The sequence below is a fragment of the Pygocentrus nattereri genome, chromosome 15 (assembly GCF_015220715.1).
Source record: "Pygocentrus nattereri isolate fPygNat1 chromosome 15, fPygNat1.pri, whole genome shotgun sequence".
Taxonomy (NCBI): domain Eukaryota; kingdom Metazoa; phylum Chordata; class Actinopteri; order Characiformes; family Serrasalmidae; genus Pygocentrus; species Pygocentrus nattereri.
In genome coordinates this window covers 32,852,718-32,875,741 of record NC_051225.1, presented here as the reverse complement: position 1 = coordinate 32,875,741, position 23,024 = coordinate 32,852,718, and the positions used below count along the sequence as shown (strand labels likewise).

The 23,024-nt window shown below is 38.8% G+C and overlaps 1 protein-coding gene across 2 annotated transcripts in view; it reads right to left on the bottom strand.

The window, feature by feature from the left end:
- The window catches only part of dennd1b (DENN/MADD domain containing 1B), a 126,545-nt gene extending 103,792 nt beyond the window's left edge, over nt 1–22,753 (bottom strand). For both annotated transcript variants that reach the window (XM_037545298.1, XM_037545299.1), the window contains exons 1-2: nt 22,431–22,753; nt 21,732–21,796 (exon numbers count right to left, since the gene is read on the bottom strand). In XM_037545298.1, the coding sequence (XP_037401195.1) occupies nt 21,732–21,796; nt 22,431–22,447 (82 nt within the window). In that variant the 5' untranslated portion in view covers nt 22,448–22,753. The remainder of the gene's footprint in view (nt 1–21,731; nt 21,797–22,430) is intronic.
- Between the last annotated feature and the right edge of the window lie 271 nt (nt 22,754–23,024).

Here is a 23,024-nt window from a genome sequence, read left to right as displayed (position 1 = left end):
GAAAGGACATACTGCACTGCAATGACATGCTTCTTAAAGTTATCACACTGATCACTTGCTGCCTGTGAACTTTATTGAAAGGAGAAAACCATGACTCTTACTGAATGGTAGTCTGTGCTTTTGTGGCAAAATGTTAGCCAATAGGTTTTTCAGGACCGTGAAACTGTACGCTTACTGAAGAATTCTAAATATTCATGGTAAATTCAGCACTGCACAATATGTTTACCGTGTATTTAACTATTTCAAAACAAACCTAATCTACAACCACAATCAATGGTTCTTCTCAAACACTGGCATTTTGATGTTTTTGCATTTATGTACATTTTTATGAGGGACGTGTATTCAAACTAATTTTCCTATTTGAGCATCCAGCAGAGGAACAAATATCTGAATAACAAATGAGAAAGAAAAAAAAGTAAACATCGAGGGGAATCAGTAGGTTTGTCGTATGAGTAATGTAACAAAGACTGTCTCAGATGAGCTAAATCATCTTCTACAGTATTTTTCACTTCAGTGGACAATGTGCCAATGTATTACCTCTGCCAGAGAAATATATTAGAATTTTATATCTGAATTTTTTTTCAGCCTAGCCTATTACTGTAGACCAGTGGTGCTGGTTAAAACACAAACTTAAATATTTCAAAAATATAATTTTTGTGCATGATTTTAACTTATTTGCTGAATTTTTATGGTTTTATATTTTCTCTCCAATATATTAAATTCAGTAAATAAACAGTAATTGTGCATTAACGTCCCCAAAAAAAAAAAAAAAACAGTAAAATATTTAAAATGTCTGTTTGATACCAAATTTGAATGCTATATTAAACAACCAGCAAAACGTTAACAAGAAATATAAGATTTCTAAGAAAAACATGGCTTCTAAAATCTTTGTAGGTGTGGTCAATGAGCAACTTGAGTGACCGCTCTCTGTCTAGCACTCTTAGCCTGCTCCGCCCTTCATACAGAAAGATCATTAAGATCATTATCCAGCTTTTGTGTGATGGTAACTGCACTAAAAAAGTGTGCAGACGGACACACGGACGGATGAAGTACTGTATGAAGGACAAAACGGACAAATGAAAATGTCTGTGTATGGATAAACGAATGAATGGGGGAGACAGCTACAGACAGGTGGTCTAGTTGCTAGCTTTTGGTTATGCTGCGTAAGCTTTAGCTCACTAAGTTCCTCTGCCTCTGAAACTGTTTTGAGTGGGCATAGCAAGAGATGTCAGCATTCCCCTCACCAAAAATTAGGACTGCCCAGCTTGCATTGAGAGCAGAGAAATATGGATGGTCTTTCACGAGGTATTGGAACATTATTCAAACGGCTTGCTTTGTACATGTTTACTGTTTGCCTGTTAGATTAAGATTAACCTAATTAGAAAGAAAACAGATTTAGGTTCCCTGGGTCTCTAAAACATGCAGAAGAGTGTTCACTGTAGAGAAGTGTGGTAAGTTAGTTCCACTTAGAAAATTAACTAAACGTGTCATTTGACCAGTGCTGTTCCAACATTGCACAGAACTGTTGCTCTGTATATCATCTCAGTCTTCCTGTGATAAAACATAACAAATAAAAGTGATTTCTATATTTAAACACTGACCCCTCGAACAGCTAACCAACTACTCGAGCACCTGTGCACATCCCTGCTTTTTATATTCCAGAATTTGTGACATTTCTGTCACACAAACATCAAGCTTAAAATCTTGCACTCTGAAAAGATTTAGTTAATGGCAAAAATCTCATATTCAAGTGCTATACTTTTACATCTCAGTTCCTGTTATGGATTCTTCTGATCTTTTAATGCCAGACCTCTGGGCTTACCGTTTTATTTGCCTGTAGGGACAGTAAAGGGCTAGATTTTTGGAAAGAATTAATTTGTGTAGTCTGAATCCTAGCAATGCCAGAATACCATAGCAACACATTGCCAAGACTACATGGCTGTACAACAGGCTACGCTCTCAAGGGACTCAGTTCCTTCTTCGTCTGTACCAGGTAACAACACAGAGGACGTCTCTTAGGCTGCATACGCAGAACTAAATAGTTCTCTTCTCTAAGCATGATCAGCTTTCCTGTGATGCTGTATGAGTGACAGCACCTTGAAAGACACTATGATTAACCACCTGTACCAAAGAGGATCTATATACTACCCCATAACACTTAGCAATACAGCAGACCTGCAGCCAGTCAGGCAGAACTGGTTGGGATTAACACAGAGTCAAAGGAGCAGTGACAGAAAATGTGATATGTCTATTTATTGCCCACCTTACTACACTCAAAACCTCAGGTACACACATTTTCCTCATTTTTGTGACCTGCTGTTTCCGCATTTCTAGAGGAACTAACTGACTCATAGTGGAACTAACAGAGCTTGTGTTCCTTTTACCTGAAGTTTTATTTTGTAAACTGGTGACTATTAAGTTTCATCCATGATGGGTTAACAATGATTACTCTTCTCCACTTAGTATCTTCAGAATATTTATATTTTTAAAGAAACATCATATTGCAAAGCATACTAAGATATGGATATTTTTATAGGCTGAATATACTGCTCACTATATTAACACACTGAGCTGAAGTACAGCAACCTAAAGGTAAAAGAGGTCAATGTCAACAGCCGCTACAGGTGAATTGCACAGATTTTGGTTTGATATGAAATGTATCACTGTAGAGAGTCACTCATTCTGATTTGCTTTACAGTGGTGATGGTAGGAACCAGGGTTCACCATGTCTGCAATATTAATCTAATTTATTCAGTATCCAAAATGATCAGTGAAGAACCTGCTCATTTCTTCTGAGACTATATGTAATGCTGATAATGACAGAACTGTAGTTTTCTTTGGGAATTATTTTGCCTTACAACACCCTGCGATTACACCTCCATCACCAATGATTGTATAGAAACATACAATCTGAATGGATTTTGAAAAAAAATTACTGTTCCATTAAAAACAAGCAGTTATTGGTTAAATGCAAATAATGTGTAATCCACACACAGAAAAGTTTATGGTGTCGTTTTAGCTATAAAAATCTATAAGTTAAGAAGGTACATTATGTTAAAGGTAGATGATGCTGCAAAAATACATCAGATTTTCACACTACATGATATGGATTATGAAGCTTGATAGGTTTGAATATAGAAAAAAAGAAGCAGTAGTTAAAAATACTATCAAAAATACTTAATACAATCATTTTTATGTCTTATATTCTAGCTTCTTCAAAAGTAGCCACCTTTTGCTTTGATTACAATTTGCTACAGTACACACAGGAGAGGATAGTGTCGCTTAATCTATCATAATCTGTCATCATACATCACCTTGTACAATACAATAAATACAATTTAGTGAGAAAAGCCAACCTACAGAATGAAGAAAAGGCTCTCTGTTGTTCAACACTATGACAGTCGGCTAAATGTTTTGGCCCATACCATACAAGAAAGGCCTGGCTGTTCAATCTGGCTTTATGACTAGGTGTATAAAGTAAAGTAACTGACCATTGCTTATATATCCACATCAGAATAATTTCCAATGCTCTTCCTTTAACCATTCTGTAAAAAAAGCACAATTACTTGTAAAAGTGAAAACACTTTTCATATCAGTTTCAACTCATACAAACTACTACAAAATGCCACCATATTTTTATTACAATATGTAACAAACGCTGCAATCTAATTTGCGTATTACACGTATGCTTAAACGTCTTAATATACAACGAGAAAAAACTGTTACTAAGAGGGAAAAAAAGCATATCTAGATTCATGAAGCTAGGTTGGGGTACACCCCAATTTCACAGCTTCATGACTGAGTGGAGCAGCATATGGATGTCGTCTATGTGACAGTCGCAGCACAGCACTGTATGTTAGCGCAGTCTGTCACAATGCATGTCCAAAGCCAGGAATGTTTATCAACTGTCTGCATGTGAGCGGATTTTCTCCAACCACGCCCCCCCCCTCCCCATCTTGCTTGCATACCGCTTACTCCAGCCGCTAGCACTGAGAGGCAACAAACGGCGAGCCACAGACAATAAACAACGTTCAAACGATCTGCCTCGCAAATCACACCTTAACTCCTGACTCAAGAGTAATTTATATGCACAGTACACACTTTTCAGGGGCAGGTGAGGAGGAGGGGGGGTCTTCTGTTGTGGAGCTATAGCTAAGTACGCTAATCATATCAGTCATCAGACTGCCTTATCACAAGCTAGACCACATCTCGCAGACATTAAAATGTCTTTACCTCTTAAAGGGGGGCAGCCGCAACTCCCGTTAGGGTGTGTGAGCAGAAAAGCTGGAGAAGGGCTGCAGCAGGTAATCACAAGTTGCAAACCATATGCTCGCACCATCTGCCTCACGCATAACACATACACACATCTAATAGCAGGCTACCTAAAGGGAAAAAAAAAAAAAAAACATCCATTCAGGGAGATGACAAATACCAACTGGCCCCAGACATCCAGCTTCGAGCTACCAGTCATACTCTCACTCCAGAATCAATGTTCGAGGCCTAGCTCATGCCTAAGGGATGTTACCAGCCAATTATGCTCGGCATAGTCAATACCATGCAATACTCATAGGCTGGATTGCTATTTTTAGTGAGGGCAGAAGAAAATGTATTTATATCAGTAAACTAGGAAGCACTCACTCAGTATACGTACAGCTTGACCAATATGTCAGCTGGCTGATAGCATCAGCCACAGATGTATTAGTAATGTCAATCCAGAAGTGGATACTTTTCTACTGTAATGACCAGACACTAAGAAAACCACTAGAGTTAAGAAAACCTGTCCATTACATAGAGACTGCTAAGCTGACCATCAATATTTGCTCACGCATACAAAAGTTTGGGTACCCCTGGTAAAGTGACACACTTTGTTAAGGCCACACTGTCATGTAATCTGTAAAAGGCGGCTTAGGAAATGTAACAGTGAACATCCTCTTGATGATGACGATAATTACATGGCAGGCAAAACAGTGATTTGTTTGTAATCAAATGCAATCTTGCAGGCTGCAAGCTAAAAACTGATCAACTCACTGAAAGTATGTGCATTTCACACACTGCATTGAATTCACACCCCCTTAGACACACAAAGAAACCATGTACTGTACAACTTACTGTGCAGTCTACTGGCCTTTTAACACAATGTGTAGTACAATTTACTCTTTTAAGTAAACTAAAAGAAACTCTTTTACCATTAGCATTGGCTATCCAACTACAGGTAGCCTAGATTGAAGATGACGTAGTTGCCGGAACTGTATCATATTTGTCAATTCACAGCAACTGATAGCACTGTTTGACCAAAACTATATTAGTCTAATAAGTTATAAAAGCTAAAAGTACCAGATGTCTGCATTTTATTCTGCTTAAAATTTGTATGTGTCACAAATTTGTCAGTCAGGCCTCAGTGACTGATGTTTAAAACTTTTAAATCTTTGTGTCTCTAGCGGTTTAACTTCGGCAAAAGCTGATACTCTAGGTTTACTCTCCACCAATCTTGAAATACTTTAAAATTTGACAACTGTAAAATAAATGCAGAAAGTAAGCACCACTCACTCCTCCTTATATTAAATATGCACATTATATTAGCTCCAGCATGCATATGAATGGCCTGAGGAATGATCACTGCTGAAAGATGAATGGTTTAGAGTGAAACAGACAAGAAGAGAAAAAGACATGCTTGCATACTTAAGCAATGACAATACTTATACTAATTCTGTCTGACACTCGCTGAATCACAGGAGGTACTGCAGGCCAATCAGGTGAAAGAATGCTGTGCCATGTGTGACAACAAAGACCTCATGGATGAATCACATGATACTCGATGACAAATAGCACAGCTAAGCCCTCACAAAAGACATGCATTGGGGCTGACCTATATTCAGTGGTGAAAAATGGACTACAGCCTAAAAAGGCCAAGACTGCAACACGAAGCCCAGAAAAATGTCACTCTTCATATGAACATTTCAAGCAAGCATATAACGAGGGAAAATGTGCCAGTATATGCTTAACACTTACCTAACACTGGCCAATAAAAGGCTGAGAAAACAAACTTTTGATAATGGGATGGGCCTTGTACCTTTGTTCATTTTGGATGCATGCCCATTAGTGTAGGGGGATGAATTCTTTGAGGGTTTTGTTGTTGTTGTTGTTTGCCTGAGGAAGCCATTAGTTCCACTAAATGGGATACCAGCACAGAGATGTGCCATGGGATACTTCACAAGAATTAAGCCATTAGAGGAGAATAGGTCAACTACTACATTCTGCTTTTTTGTGGAACCACAAGGTGTCTTCTCTTTTTTTTTGAGTTCTCCATCAGAAGTGCTCTCACTCAGCAATAAAGAAAAGCAAAAATACAATATAATACAAAAATGACTACAACTGTTAATCATTTTTATTTCTTTTTTTTTTTTTTTTTTTTTTTTTATATATATATATGAGACTTCAAGCCCTAAGGAAAAGGCAGCATCTCAGATCAGTGCAGCAAACCCAAAATAACAGTCAATCAAATTCTAAGCTTGTAGGAGCTTCTTTCTTCACATACTGTCTAAAACACTACGTACCTCCAAACAGTCTTGCTATTCAGATGATGAACTGGTTAAAAACATGTACAGAGAAAAGGGAATGACTGTAAGATTAAGATTCACCACTTATTACTTTTTCTGTCCCAGTATTGGTAACAAAACCTTAAATCAACATTTGACATCTATCTTTCTTTTTTACAAAACTTTAAAAATGAGCTGTTTTTACAGACGACCCTTCAGATTGCCATCGGCGTCTACCATACTCAAATGCCCTCAACATACAAAACCACAGCTTCTTTATAAATATCACCTACAATTAGGGTTGCAACAACCCCATGTATTTTAAATGTATCACTGTCCTGTGACTAGCATGTTATTTTGTGGGTTAGTGGGCCACGCAAGCTCATTGAGAAGCGTTGACAAAACTGCGCTAAACTTGATATTGTGGCTGTTTTATGGCTCAGTCGGATTTGGTCAGACTCTTCTACTCTGCGCTGCATGGCATGGAGTTCTGTGCTCAACTCTGTTCCTTTTTTCTGGGTATCTGACTTTTGTATCTAGCAGTATCTGAGCTCTTTTTCTCTAACCTATTGGTAACTAACAAAGATACTTTCTCTAGATAGACAAAGCACTTCCTGTAAGTCGCTCTGGATAAGAGTGTCTGCTAAACACTGTAAATGTAAAATATTTACAATCACTCCTTATATTTGCTACATCAATAAAAAATGATCAAATTCACAACATGGTGTTCAACATTGCAATGTCACATCGTGGAGGTGTGACAGTGCATGCAAGAATAGGCATGTTCCATCCAATACAACTGCACTGTTTAAACAGCAAAGTTCACAGACACCCAGCAACAATCAAACTCCAGCACATTAATGTTGTACTTCACACTACACCCACCTTGCATCTCTAATCTCATTAGTTATTGGAAACACCTATACAGTTCTCATTTTTCTACATTCAAATTTGTTTCAAATATTGTTAAGATTGTTAAACGTGACATAAATCGAATCCACCCTCAATCTGGCTACGCCCCAAATACACAAACATGGCAAATACAGTCAGATCAATGATAGATTTGTTTATTTTAGGCTATTCCTCTGATGTCTGATCATGCATTTTCTGCGCTTATTTGCACCACACGAATGGATACTGGGTCCATGACATCTCTATTGATTGCACTTAGCATAATCAAAACAACTCCACAACAGCACCTTAAAAACACTGCTCAAACACGGTTCCTTTCTCGTATTTACTAACAGCAATAATGAATGGAAATGAGCCAAAGAAGTGGGGTTAAAGCTGGGGTTACTGGTTTGTGTGCTGTGACGGGCTGCACAGTATGTCGCCATTCATTACTACAATAAGCAGATCTTTCCCGCTGCCATCCGCAAAACCCGTCCAAACTGAGCCCAGCAGCTCCTGTACAGCATCAGGAAGGTCAAGCCACCTGAGAGGAGTCAGGCCCACTCCCTGCAGGGCCTGACTGTTCCCGTCACAACTGCTGATCCTCAGCCTCTTTGCCAGCGTTGCACACCCTGCTAGCGCAACTGTCAACCAAGAGCAGCAGCGGCTGCCAGAAAGCTGAAGGAGCTGAAGACTTGGTCAACTGTCTTCACCACAGCCCTGCCTGACTCACTGACTGACACATGACACTGAAAGAAACTTGCACGTGAGCTAAAAATGATAAGATACAACAGCAGCAATGAAACTAAGAACAAAATAATGTGATAGTCCGTATAGACACTCTTTACATAGAGACGGTATTATTTATACAGTGCTTTTCTGTATTTAAAATCCTTTATAAATCAAATTAAGAACATGGGGAGAGCACAAAAATGACATTAAGACAATAACAGATAATGTAGAGCAGAGGACACAGCAACGTAACATGACTCGGTTAGACAGCAGCAGAATGAGATGGACAGGACAGAGAAAAGGTCTTCCACTTTTACTCACTTTTATTAAATACAAAAAAGTTTATCGTTCACTACCCAGTCCATTGCTTTGAATTCACTGCTTTTGTGATGCCAACAAAAACAAAACATTTACATATACTTGCCTAGTCAGCCTACAGCTGTTAAGCCCCACCCACAAGAAATATTTCATCCTGCCCAGCTATTTGAATAAAACACAACACAGGACAACCTATCATAACAGAGATTATTTGCATATAGCGGTCTTAAAGGCACAGTAAAGAAAATAGCCTGTTTTAAGTGATAAAAAGAGGTTAGAAAATGGTCATGTAAAAAAGATGTTTTGGTTACATGAAACTACAGAAGTATTGTGAGCAGACAGGAGAAATGTAGGATAAAAGCCCTTGAAATCCTTTACTGCGATTTGAAAGCTGAGATGGAGGACATGCTACAACGGCTCTGTGGGAGTTCATTTCAGAGTTTAGGTGCCACTACACTGAAAGACCTGCCACTTATAGAAGTGTCTCGAAACATAGGAACTGCAAGAGATGTGTGACTAGAGGATCTGAGAACACGGGCCAGGGAGTAAGGATGGGGTTAGTTGGAAAAATATTGAGGGGCAGGATCATGAAGAGCTCCAAACGATGAAAGAAGAACTTCATATTGTATATAATCTTGTAACCAAGACAGAAGACCAACCATGTAAAAAGTCCTAATGAAAAGTCTTAATTGTTAAATTTCAATTCCTAAGCTACAACTGTGCTCACCCTGATCAAGTGTGCATCATAAATGCTCATCTAAATTACTCTCTGCCTTTTGAGACACTACTCGCTGGCCAAGCTCACTGATCAATTAACTAACTTAGTCATGAAAACTGTAGCTGATGGTGGTTAGGTAGGCCCGTCACAAAATTCTGAAATTCTAGATGATAATTTCTACACCTACTTAAAAAATTATGGTTCTTGAAGGGAACCTTTTTGAAAAGGGTTCTATATAGCACCAAAAAGGATTCTTCTATTGTTACAATGTCAAGCAATGTCAATGTCAAGAAGATCCCTTTTTGGTGCTACACAGAACCGTTTTCAAAAGGGTTCTCTATAGAATCATCCACAGCACAATCTCCATCAATCTGAAGATCCCGTTTACAATGCAAAGAACCATTTGCATGGTTCTATATAGAACCATTCGCATGGTTCTATATAGAACCATTCGCATGGTTCTATATAGAACCATTCGCATGGTTCTATATAGAACCATTCGGTTTATTAACAAATCCTTGAAGAACCATCATTTTAAGTGTGGATTAGAAAATAGCAATTAGTGCACACTCACAGACACACACACATATATAGTGGGGGCGTTTGCCGAGAGGGACAACATGAGTTCACGAAAAATTCAGGTCAGGGCGGCACTGGGTCCTGAACCAAATCAAGGGTCCCTACAGGGAGTGGTTGCCATTCCAGCGGTAGTGGCTGAACTAAAGTCTCGTTTTCTTTCCCTTGCTGTTCTCTCTCTCTCTCTCTCTCTCTCTCTCTCTGCCTACCTAGGGGACTAAACCTGCTGGAGACTGAACTATCGTCTCCCTGCATCAGTAAAGAGAGAGCTGGTGGCATGTAAAGAGACTGAATGCCCTCCCTGCAGGGACCCTTGATTTGGTTTATGTTTTTTCCCTTTTTTAGAGAGTTATACTAAAATCGCCCCAGTGCCACCCTGACCTGAATTTTTTCGTGAACTTGTGTCGTCCCTCTCGGCAAATGCCCCACAGTGGTGGAGATTGCGGGCACCGCCCCCTCGAGGTGAAAATGAGAAGAAAAAAAAAAGGGAAGTGAAGAGATCCCCACTCTCTTGTTCCTGTTTTACTTTTAGGCTACCAGCATCTCATTGAGACCAACTTCCAGCAGCAAGCTGTGACCCAAGAATTGGCACGGGGCATCAGAACCATTACTGAAGACCTTCTGGCCTCTCTGAGTTCAGCCCTGCCGCTAGAATGGCAACCACTCCTCGGCTGATCCTCTGCCGGCGCTTTTTATGCGGCTGGCTCCGTCTAGGTGAGTCAGCAGGTGGTAAACTCATTGATGGCCAGGCATGCGGTATTTGGGGCTCCGCCCCTGTAGCCACGTGGCTGCCGGCTGTTCCCAGCACATGGGGCTGGGTTTTGACAGTTACAGTCAGAGCCTTGGAGAGCTGCCTTTGCACTTGACGCCTCGGGAAAACGCGACCGGCGAGAGCCCCGGAGCGGCCAGTGGTCAAAATACACACACACACACACACACACACACACACACACACACACACACACAATCTCACAAAAGTGAGTACACCCCTCACATTTCTGCAAATATTTTATATCTTTTCATGGGGCAACACTATAGAAATGAAACTATCCACGTTTCATTTCTATAGCATTGTTTTTGAGATACTGTATATGCACGCACACACACACACACACACACACACACACAGGTTGATGTATTTAAAATTTGTTTTTTTTTCATAACTTCACAAACAACAGTGAATTCAAAACGGGCTGTATGTGTAGCTTACTGTTCATCAATGGACTGTATGGATTGAGGAATTAAGAGAATGTTTTAAAAATGTAACAATGTTTACATACTACATCAAATTTATTATTAAAAGAGACAGTGAGGACAATTCCGTTTTCCAGAATATGGGCCCTTTAACTTTCGCAAATACAATTAAACTGTCTATATGTTCACTTCATGTTCCTGGCAGCTTTGGCCTGTCAGCTACATTTCAAATAAAATTTCCTTCCCCACCATCATTAAAATGCATGTTTGATCTAACAAAAAGAAAATCGCTCCATTACTGGAGAGTATATCCAGAAATGTGCAGATGTTTAGTGAAGACAACTGGGAACATTTCAAATGACCAAATGTCTTCAAATTCAACAGATCAAGTTGCAAATAAAGAATTCCAAAGCCTTCTGCCAACAGAGTGCTGCTGCTGTGGTGATGCAAGTACACGAAAAAAAAAGAGAAAAAGACAGAACGAAGAAATGTTCCCCAGCAAATAAACGCAACTCAACACTATCACTAAGGAGAGTTTGACAATATGAATTTCACATTATGACAAAACCATCCACTGTGGAGCACCAGGGAAATAGCAGTCAGCATAACATGACAATCCTGAAGTCCATAAACTGTAGAATACCTCAGTGACCTACAGGCTTAGGTTAAACAACTGGTCATAAATTTCTAATCTAGAATTACAACTGTACAGTACAGTCCAAAACAAAGTAACACGAGTGAAAAACATTCAAATGCTCTGCGACAGATCTGATACAGAGGAAGCAAAAAGATCAGTCAGAGCAGTAACTATGCAAACTCCATGGAGTGTAAATCAGCATCTATTTGCAACTCGGATAAATGGGGGTCAAACTGAATTCAGTTACTACGTGGAGCTGTGGTTGATGACAACGTCTGCCTCAAGGTATACTGTTTCATCATACTTTAGGTAATGAATGGGCAGTGGGGGGTGGGGGGGGGGGGGGGGGTTTTCAAATAAGGCCGCCTACATGAAGAGAAAAGAAAGAGGAAAAAAAAAAAAAATCACATGTAAGTCAGTACAAAAGCGCGATGCAAATGACTGCATAGCCTGTTATCACTAATGACCAATCAACACCATCTTATTCACAGCGGTATCTGTTAGTCTGTCAATGAACTCTGAGCTTGTTCTGACCCAGAGACACAGCTGTGGGCCAATCAAGTGTCTACAGACACATGCAGACGGCCACTGAGCAAATTCTCCCGTGTTTAAAATTCTCATGTGGCTGAAATTCTCTCTCCGATGACTACAATACACAAGAATTTCAAAGGCTGTGATTGTTTCTATTAAGGCAATATTATTACAGTACTGTGCAAAAGTCAGAGACCTCCCTTCATTTATTTCATTTCCAGTCAAAATGACATGAAGTAAAAGTAATTCATTTTTCAGTAGCGATTTCTTAAGAGAACAGACTTACATACGGAAAGAAAAGTCTAAAGAAAAATAAATGAAAAGATGAAGGAGTTTCCAACACTGGAGGTCAAAAATAAAGATACAAGATAAGATACAGAGAAAAGGGGACTCCTAAAAAGAAGACCTTGTAGACAACCAAAACTGTCAGATAAACAACACAAAGCTTTCAACTTTGAGAGAAGCTGCATCAGATCTGAAAAAAAATGCTTCCACTATAAGAAAACAAACCAGCGCTATGGGTCTGAAAAAATGTGTAGCAAGAAGACCTCACTGGGTAAAAGACATAAAAAAAAATAAAATAAATAAATAAATAAATAAAAAACACACATTGGCACAACAATCAAAGAAGCTGCTGAGTCCAGATCTCATCATCACTAAATAAAATGCAACCAATTTCTAAGACTGAACTTTGGAAGTATAGAAAAAGATTTCTGCAGATTTCCTTGAAAAAATTGAAAGCAAGTTTCTTGAACAAAATAGAATCTGTAATAAAAGCAAAGGGCCTCGTTCACCAATATCTTCGTAGGTGTTTTTTTTTTTTACATTTGTTCTTGAGAAAGGTCCTAAGAAAAAGTCTACGTCAGATTCATGACATGTTCTTAAACCACAGAACTGTCCTCACCTTTAGGCTCTTGAGCGTTTGCAGATTCTATTCTTACCTACGAACAAAACCCAAGTAAGAAAACATTGGTGAATGTAAGAATCTTCATAAAAGGCTGGTGAATGAGGCCCAAAGAGTGGACACACAAAAATACAAAAAAATGTGGCATTATATTTAGCTGTTAAGGCTTCTGTGTAACGTTCTTTTTTTGTTAATGTAAAATGAATAACCTGTCTGTCAATTGCCATTTTGACTGGATATCAAATAAAGTGCGCTATTCTGCACAGTACAGTACAGTACATAATGCACTACTTAGGCAATACATTCAACAGTGCTTTAATCAATCTCTGTGAACGGAATCTACCCAAACAAGCCTGTGGAAAGACCATCAGCAACATCTACAAACACTGTCTGCTTAGCTGCTCCAGTGACCCATACCAAGATTTAGTTATGAATTTTTGACGAGCGTCAAAAATACAGATCATTATATGTACCAGTTACCAGATTAAAGAGAAATAAAGCTGCGGCTATTAATGGAAAAAGCCTTCACTAACTGCTGCACAAGTGTAGTTGTAAAATCGCTTTTCAGATCCATTATCTTTATTGCTTTATCACTTGGAGCAATCTGGATGAAAAGCACAAGCAAGACAGGTAGCATCTGTCTCCACCTACTGCCTTGGCACAGTTAGCATCATCTGCTAGCTTTGGCACAGAGTTGGAAAAACATCAATATGGCTCAATATAGCCATGTGCGAGCACGCCAGTCATGCTCAATGAGAGCCGGCTGAGCATTCAACTTTAATGTTACCGCTTGGCTAAAATAAGCCACATGCCACACTGCCTAAGGTCCTGTCAGCTCCAGTTCTGTGTTAAGTTAATAAGGCGTGATAGCATTATGTCGCAAAATAAACTGCTCATAATGAAACCTGTCCACGGAGGGGACAATTGTATATTAATAAATTAATTGTCATCAAAACACATGAACTTGCTGCTGACCACACAAACAGTCCATTTCACTTTGACATCAGCATGACAACCCTTAGTCTATGATAAATGTATCATACGTGTTCAAACTAGATGCGGTAATAATCTTAGAATTTACAACCAACAATAAAAAATCTTAGCCAAACAAAAAAAAAGAAAAGAAGAAAGAAAAACCCACCTCTGACCTCCACAGGCGGCTAAATTTGTTTTGCAGTAAGAAGATAATTGGTAAAAGAAGTCAGGTCTCCATGAATTTTAACCAAAAAAAAAAAGAAAAAAAAAGAGAAGACAGAAAAAAAAGGAAAACAACAAAAAAACAACAGAATCTGTTTCTCTGCCATGAGCACAGAACAAGTGGATGCTGTTTCAGGAAGTGGTAAAAGACAGGTTTGCACAGCATCTGCTAAAAATTCATATTTTTAGAAAACATTCCTGTTGTAGCTGGCTTCCTGTAAATTATGTTTTGCTAAGGTTTGAAGAACGACAGCATATTCAGAACTCATACATAACAACATCCAAAATCATGTAGTCCACCCTCAACGCAGAGTCTGAAGAAGTTCATGTGACTGCCAGCATGCTCTCCATTTAAACATACATTCATCCCAACATGATAAAACGCTGCTAAACTGGCTATAAATATTGCTTTGAGGTAAAATACACTATTATGAATGTAGCAGGAATCTCCCCAGGATATAATATGTTAATTAACCTTTATTACAACAGCTCCGGCAACGTTCACCAATGTAGTATTATATATTCAGTCTAGAACTGAGCCTTGACATACATCACATATTTCCAATCACAACTTCACTACTAATAAATCTGAACATAGTATTCCAAGTACAAATTTCCACAGCTCATTTCCAATAATGATTCTAATAAACATACTGCTATTTATATATTAGCCATGCAGAGGCACTTTTAAACATTTTAAATAAAAATATTAGGTCCATTTGTCCATACAACTGCAATCACAACTGCAGCTGAATGATTATAACATGTCAGAGTTCTTTAGCGAAGTGATTCAATGTTGTATGAGGGTGTGAATTTCTGTCTAAGTGCACCTTTTTTTTCTTTGATAACTTGTAATATATTCTCTCATTTTTAAAACACAGGACAGAACTATAAATCTGGGGAAAAAGAAGACCATGAACTGTACTCTAGTCTGTACAGTGCTCAATACAAACGTACAAATTTGGGGTGGGAGGTAAGCCTGTGTAAAAAGAAATACTTGTATGTTGGTCACATTTTTATATCTCCTTTTAGACAGCAGTGCATTCATATTCATATTCATAACTACAAGAGTGGATAAAATAAGTATCATCAGCACATATTTATTATTTTCAGTAATTAATAAAACATTATTCTCATTGTGCTAATGCAGGTTTCACCATGTCATTTCCACAGAGTGAACACGGTTTCTATTTTCAACATCGACATTCAGTGAGAGCAATGGTGGCTGCATGTTCCAATGCACTGTGACATTTAGGGCATTTACATGCACTCAGTAATCTGATTTTAATTGTATTTCTGCAGTTATCTGATTATCTAAATGGTCGTGTAAACAGCATGCACAAACTTCTTAGATCGGCGTAAAGTCTAGAAGTCTGATTAAGAAATCCAATAAAGAGAGATGGATTTCAGCTCAGTAATCAGATTCCTCAGTGCACGTAAACGCTGGATAGCAGCAAAACACTTTTGGAGCGATGCTAAAATCAACAACATGCTTGACAAAACAAAAGTTTTAAATATTCTTCTACGTGTTCGTATTTTCAGGTAAAGTGCGTTGATGATTACTTAAATAATAATAATAAAAAAAACCCGCCAGCATGAAGTTTGTTTTATATTTCCTTTACATCGCGTCATCTTCTGAGAGCTTACTGGCTGAAATCCGATTAATGCCTGACTCATGTTGACCCGGAGTTTCCCCATTATCTGGTTACTCAAGTCCATGTAAACACATTGATTGGATTACTAACAAAATCTGATTTTCTGCAGTTTTCCGATTATTAAGTGCATGTAAACACACTCACTGTGATATTGTGATGCAAAAATCTGATGATGGTTAGTGTCCATGGACATTCTATTAAATATATTATCTACTACAGTTGCATTGTTAGAACAAGTTCACAAACAACCAGCGCCAACAGTTCACTCCATCTCTAGTGTCGTAAGTAAATGCTGCAACAACATGATTATTTCCATCTTTTCTTCATTTTTGTTTTGTCTAAAGTGATGATAATATTGATCTACAAACCCAGCACTGTGTAATTAAATGAAATGTGGGCCAAGCACATCGTTACACTCCGATTATGTATCAAATGTATCATATATACAGTCAATGGTTCAACTCCTCTGTGATTGTACCCTCTCGCTCTTATTCGAACCCACATCTTGTGGATTCCTGTTACAGTGAAAGCTCTTGAGGGGAACTGGAGATTTCCAGTTTGCTGTTGCCTTTGTTTTCTTGCTGCACGTTCAATTATCCATAGGTCTCCGAAGACCACTGCCCGGTATATACAAGCTGTATACAAAAGACAAAAATCATACGATACTATATACATCATATCACTATTGCATGGAGACTGGATAATGGAAAAATACTGCGATATAAATTTGACTCATTAATATTATTACATATTAATACATGTAATTGAGGAATACTATATTAATAACAATACTACACAAAATAAACACTACTGTCATTCCTATTGATGTAGTTTAATCAGGTATCTTACAAAGACAATTTACTTGTAATAAGACACTGAAGGTGCTTAATGATACGCCGAGTATAACATGTCAGAAACCTTCTCTGTCCCTACAGGGCTTGAGCTTTAGGATAAAACATCAAACTTCTCCTTGGCCTTTGGCCGACTGAAAATGTAGCTGCACTCTTGAGAGCTTGGGTCAGGAAATGAGAATAAACCTGGTAGATCATAAGGGAAGTGGGCTATGAGTATGTGAGCCCTGAACACATTTTAAATTTCACGTCATCGTCTGGACACGCACTGCCTTCCTTTTTTGGTTATAGTGACCACAGCTAAAGTGGCCCACCTGCGCCTCACCTCCTCAACGTCAAACAGTGATGATAAATGACAAAGGTGGGGGAAACCACATACAAGGTCTGTACCACAACTCTTCATATCCTTTTACTTATTGCTTGATATCAGTGTGGAAACTGTTCTCTTATTTTCTATATACAAAAAATGATGCTCGACCCAGCGGTGGTCATTTCCTCGTCTGTTTTTGTTCCGTCTTTGAGGGGAAGAGGCTTACTGTACAAATACATTCACAAAGAAACTCAATAAAACGTCGTCCAGTCTGAGTGCTGGGCAGCCTTAGTAAGCATGGTTACTTACGAGAGAGCGGAGAGGAGAGAGAGAGAGAATAACCTGACTCAGTGACCTGAGTGCGGAGATGAAATGAAAACAAAGACATGCTGACCTTTCCCCACAACCCACAAAGAGGGCTGCAAAATATCCATTATACCATCAATTATTATTATTGCAATATTGGCCTATGCAATACAACATACTATGAATACTCCATTTACTATAAGACAAGGGGAGTGAATTCCACTGAAGCCAACCAAAGAAATGGTAACTCAAAGAGTGACAAATTATTTTGCTAGGACTAATTCTTTAATATTTTGTTTTCCCATATGCATACAACAAATACAGAGAATTAATCAAAAAACACTATAAAAGTGTCAAGCAGTCGAGCAGCATTGATATTCTGGGCAATACATACCTGGACAATTTAGGACTCTAAGTCACCACTGCACACAACAGACTCCATAGTCTTAACAATGATAATAATTAATGAGCATAATAGTAATAATAATAACAATAATAATAATAATAATAATAATAATAAATAATAATAATAAAACACTAACAACAACAGCAGCTATTACTACTATTATTAATATTATTATGGACTGAGCAAACACGGTGTTAGCATTTAACTTTTTTTTTTAGATTACAAAAAAAGCACAGTTCAGTAAAAGTTGTTTTAATTTATTATTTTGAATTTGACTATAAAAATATAATTAAAAACTACTGAAAAAATAGAATAGAATTCAAACATCATGCGTACTTATATTTATGCTGTGTTATATTTAGCCTTAGCTTAGCCTGATTGCACAATTTCCTCAATCCTTTATCTGATGTATGAAACCTGATGCTACGATCTGAAGATGTGCTAAAGTCTACACCACATAAGGAGCTTTATGTACTGGCATGAACAGTCTCATCTATGTTAGGTACAACAACTGAGGTATTAACGTAGGATTTCACAACGTATTTAAAAGCCTGATATATTCACATGTGAGAGCTGGTGTCCTGCTATGGTGTGCAAGCATGATTTATTTGATAAATGTCTGTATGAACTATGTCAGTAAACGAGTGGATGGGGGCTGTTAACATGGTACCCCTTAACTACACAGCACAGGCATCGTGAACATGCTTGATCCAAAATCTAGACAGATCTAGACTGGCTGTCGAAATCACATTCAGTGTGCATGTTAGTAACAGCAGCACTTCTTGATCACTTCACTGAGGTCAGTAAATAAATGCTCTTCCAGCAAATCACATTTCCGGTTTAAGCCACAAAGGCCTGTTTTCTTCTTTAAAAGGAAACAAATCTTTCCAGAATCAGCTCTGAAGTCAATTTATCTATTTGGTTATTGCAGGTTTATAAATAATACTCAAGCACAGCTGTAATTACAGAAGGTCATGTGCCTTTCACTTGCACAGCAATTCAAATATTTGATCCAAACAAGCTCCATTGTTTTCATTGTCCACAAACTGGCTAAATAATCTTTGAAAAACCAACTGACTACAAGTCTCCGCTGTAGACAAAAAAAGGGGCCGTATGACCATGTTTGCAAGCCATGGTCAAATGGCACAATGACACAAACTAAACATAAAGCCAATTGCCAACAGCACTTATAAGGAAAGTCTAAATTCAGCTCCAGTTTAAAAGGAAGAACCAACAGTGTGCTTTCACCTGCATGGATACTGCACCACACTGTTGTGTGTGTGTGTGTGTGTGTGTGTGTGTGTTTTGTTGCAGTTGTTCTAAGTGATAACTTACATTGACATCCTGCAAACTACAAACAGCACATGCTTGATTCTGGCTAGCCCGCCGCATTTATTTATTTATTTTATTTTATTTTGCTTTGACCAACACGTTAATGGATAAAAGACCACATATGTCCACCTGGTGTCTGGCCACCTGTCCAACAATGCGCTATGCATATACCATCGTGTACTGAGAGGAACCACAGGAGCTCCACAGTTAGAACGGCGCACAACAATGTTTACATTCTCAACATTTTTCCCCAAACAAACCTTAACTGACATTTTCATAAGCCTCTATATTAAAATCCAGTTAAGGCACTTCAATCATAACTAAATAGAAGGTTTATAGGTATAATGTCTAATGCACTAAAATGCACATTCTTAGCTATGTAAACATCATGTAGCCTCAGCACCCATAACAAAAGAGTGACATTACTGACTCATCGCCTACACAAGCAGCTAAACAGGTAGAAGAGTTCTACATGTGCGTAGGAGTCATAAGGATATTAATTTTTAATTATATAAATAATTCCACCAATTTTTTCGACACGATTCAATGATTCAATCGCTAATATTTAAACAAAGCGATTCAGAGTGGTCTGACTTGAAATACTCAATTCCAGAGAAACAGCAAGTCACCTTTGCTGACAGTGGTGGTGATAGGAACCAGACATTTGAAGAGCTTCATGCCTCTAAAACTTCCTCACAAAAGGTTTGTACATTAAACAGTTACAAATACTGTATGTTGAGACACTGATTAACTATCGTCAACAATCAGTCATTTTTTTCAGTGCATACACACACTTTCTGAAACCAGTTATCCTTCTAGGTCGCGTAGGGGGAGTGCTGGAGCCTATCCCAGCAGTCACTGGAAGGAAGGCAGGACACACCCTGGACAGGTCCCCAGTCCATCACAGGGTTCATGCAGGTCATTGTATGGCAAAAACTATTCACAAAAGACAACTTAATTTACCACTAATTTATCATCATCAACATTATATATGAAACCTTAGAAGATGCGTGTAGGTTCACTGGTCATTTTGTAGAGTAAATAAATAGGCTATATTTGCGCTGTAGACCACCAGCCATTTTATCACCACCACTGCAAAGAAATCTGAGTTGCACATCTCTCTACACTATTTTTCATCAAAACACCCTGAATGACTTTGTTTATATCTCAATAGATTCACATAGAAAGCTTGAAAAATGGGTGAAATTCCCCTTTAACAAAGATCTTATCTGTCCAGCCCACTAGCAGCATACTAAAATATTTCTTCTTTGTTCAGTGCCCAAACAAAACAGAAAAAGCAAGAATGGTCTTTGCGTAGACTAGGCTACTGACACAGAAGCAGACAGGCATTCATCAAACTGAAAACTATGATGAGAGGGCTGTCATTTCTGTAAATTATAGTTTTGCCAAAGTTAACACCACACATGAAATGCAAGGTTTACCGATGGGTTGTGCCTGGACAACATATGTGATGTTGCACAAGGAGTACAGAAACCAAACAACAGAGATGACAATTTATTTTGGTGCACAGGCAATCTATCTGTCCATGGCATCTTATATTCAGCTTGTTGACATAGCCTACTAAACTGTCAATGAACAGAAATAGCAGCAAAGTGCTTCATACCCAAGGTCAGCACTGTCATCAGGTCACAGAGCGAACAGTTTGCGTTTTTAAAAGGTGACCACAGTTTACACTGCAAAACATAAATAACACTCAGAGGTGGGTAGTGGCTAGTTACACATACTCGGGTAAATAGATAGATTTGTGCTTTCCTGAATATTTAGAAGTACTCAATCCTGTTCTCATTCAAATCATATCCTGCATTATTATGGCATTTTATTTTTCTCTCCTCGTGGCTGACTTACAACATTATCATACACTTTTAAATGACCAATTTCTAACTTCACTTATCACTTTGGATTAAACAGACTGTTTTTGTTACTGTGCCTTTAAGACCAATATGTTGTTGCTGTCCAATGAAAAACATGGATCAGCATTTTTTGCGACTTTTATCTGCATCATTTGAGCTCAGCAGATGTCATTTACACTGTGTTCCATGATTTCACGATGACTGTACCAATAGAAATGCTTCAAAATTGCTTAAAATTAAATATCTTTCAATTTACTTACACTGAAAGTAAAGAACATTTTGCCCTCTCCTGTAAAGTTACTATTTTGGAGATACCTGGTTTTCTTTGGACAGCAACGATATGCAAATGAGCTCCTTTGTGGTTGGCTGCCCTGTGTTGTATCTTAATCAAAAAGCAGCCTTGGCTGAAACACTCCTTACAACTTCAGCATGAAGGGGGCGGGGCTAAACCGATGTTAATGTGCTTCATAAAACAATCGCTTTACAACAGGTTGTTTTTGCAGCTTATTTTCTATATAAGGACTGATTAGACTGGGGAGTCAATGAAATAAACCAATTTTCAAATCATATAAACCATTTTTAATAGATTAGCATGTAACTTCAGTAAAATTTAGTGTCTTTTTAAATCATGGACCCTTTAAGTCTTTTTTTTTTTTACCACGTACTTTTAAATATACCATAAACAATATTAGTTATTAGCACTTTTGCGCGAGTATGTGAGCCATTGCAACACCTCAGGTGACAATGAACTAAATGAAAAGCTCACCTTCATTTTCAGACGCTGGACACGCCACCTGTAGAACCAAATCAAACGTTCTCTCTGGATTCTCACTGAAACAAATTACAGAGATACAATCAGATCAAATCAGACACAGATTCGCCAGTTCTGCCGTATTAAGATATGCATTCTTCAGTTTTCTGTATAAACCTCTAAAGCACTGTGCGCTGAAGTAACGGCACGTCGAGCTCTGTTTTTAATCAGTTTGTGGTTTTAACGCGGCTTCGTTTCACTCAAACCTCTTCCGTGCACTGGAAGGTGCACAGCTAGTTAGCTAAGCTGGCTAATTTCAGCATCCAGCGGACAGCAGGGCGCCCAATGCAGCGTTTAACAGCCGAGCCGAACTTCCTCAAAACGGACTCGTAGTTCAGAGGCGCTTGAGGATGCATCTCTTTGGCCTGTCATGGCTCCGTAGCGCCCCGTGACCCCCTGTCCTAAAAACAGAAAGCTGAGGTAACCTAAAGCAGTCGCTGGCTAAGCTAAGCTAAGCTAACAGAGCGCTCCGTTAGAGAGCGCTTCTCCTCCTCCTCCTCCTCCTCCTCCTCCTTCTAGCCCGCGGAGCTAACTGAGCTAAACCCTCAGTCAGAGTGATCCATTCCAGCCTGACAGCGGCTTTGGCTTCGGGACAGTTCGCTCAGTGCGGGCAGGAAGGCACAGCTACCCCAGAAGTAAACAGCTCGGACGTACCGTATCCTGCTGTCCATGACTACAGCATCGCGACCCCGCTCGCCTTCTCGCCGGCTCTGGCTTTCAGACTAAAGCGACGGCGCCTGGACCGGCCGCTCTGGAGCTCTGTGTCCCGGCTACCTGAAGCACATTTTAAGCCACTTCGTGTCTCCTGTCCGCGTCGTCCAAACTTTGCGCTCTGGGAGCCGAGCTCGCAACTGTCCGGCCGTCTCACTTCTGCTCCTGCTGTGTTTGGCGAGCACCAGGAAGTGCGGCCAGCACAGCGTGACGTCATGCCGCGATAGCTGAACACCTGGGCGGTGAGGAGCTTCCAGAGAAGTGGACTGGAGGAATTCATCTGACTTAGGCTGCATATTTCTGGGCGAATTCTGGATCACGTCTGAATCGAAAAGGAGGTTATTTCAATCACTGGAATGAAAGAGGAAAGTTGCCGTGTTAAAAAGTTAATATTCCTGCCCTTTTCCTTCATTTTTATACACACACACACATACATATATATATATATATATATATATATATATATATATATATATATATATATATACAGACACACACACACACACACACACACATATATATATATATATATATATA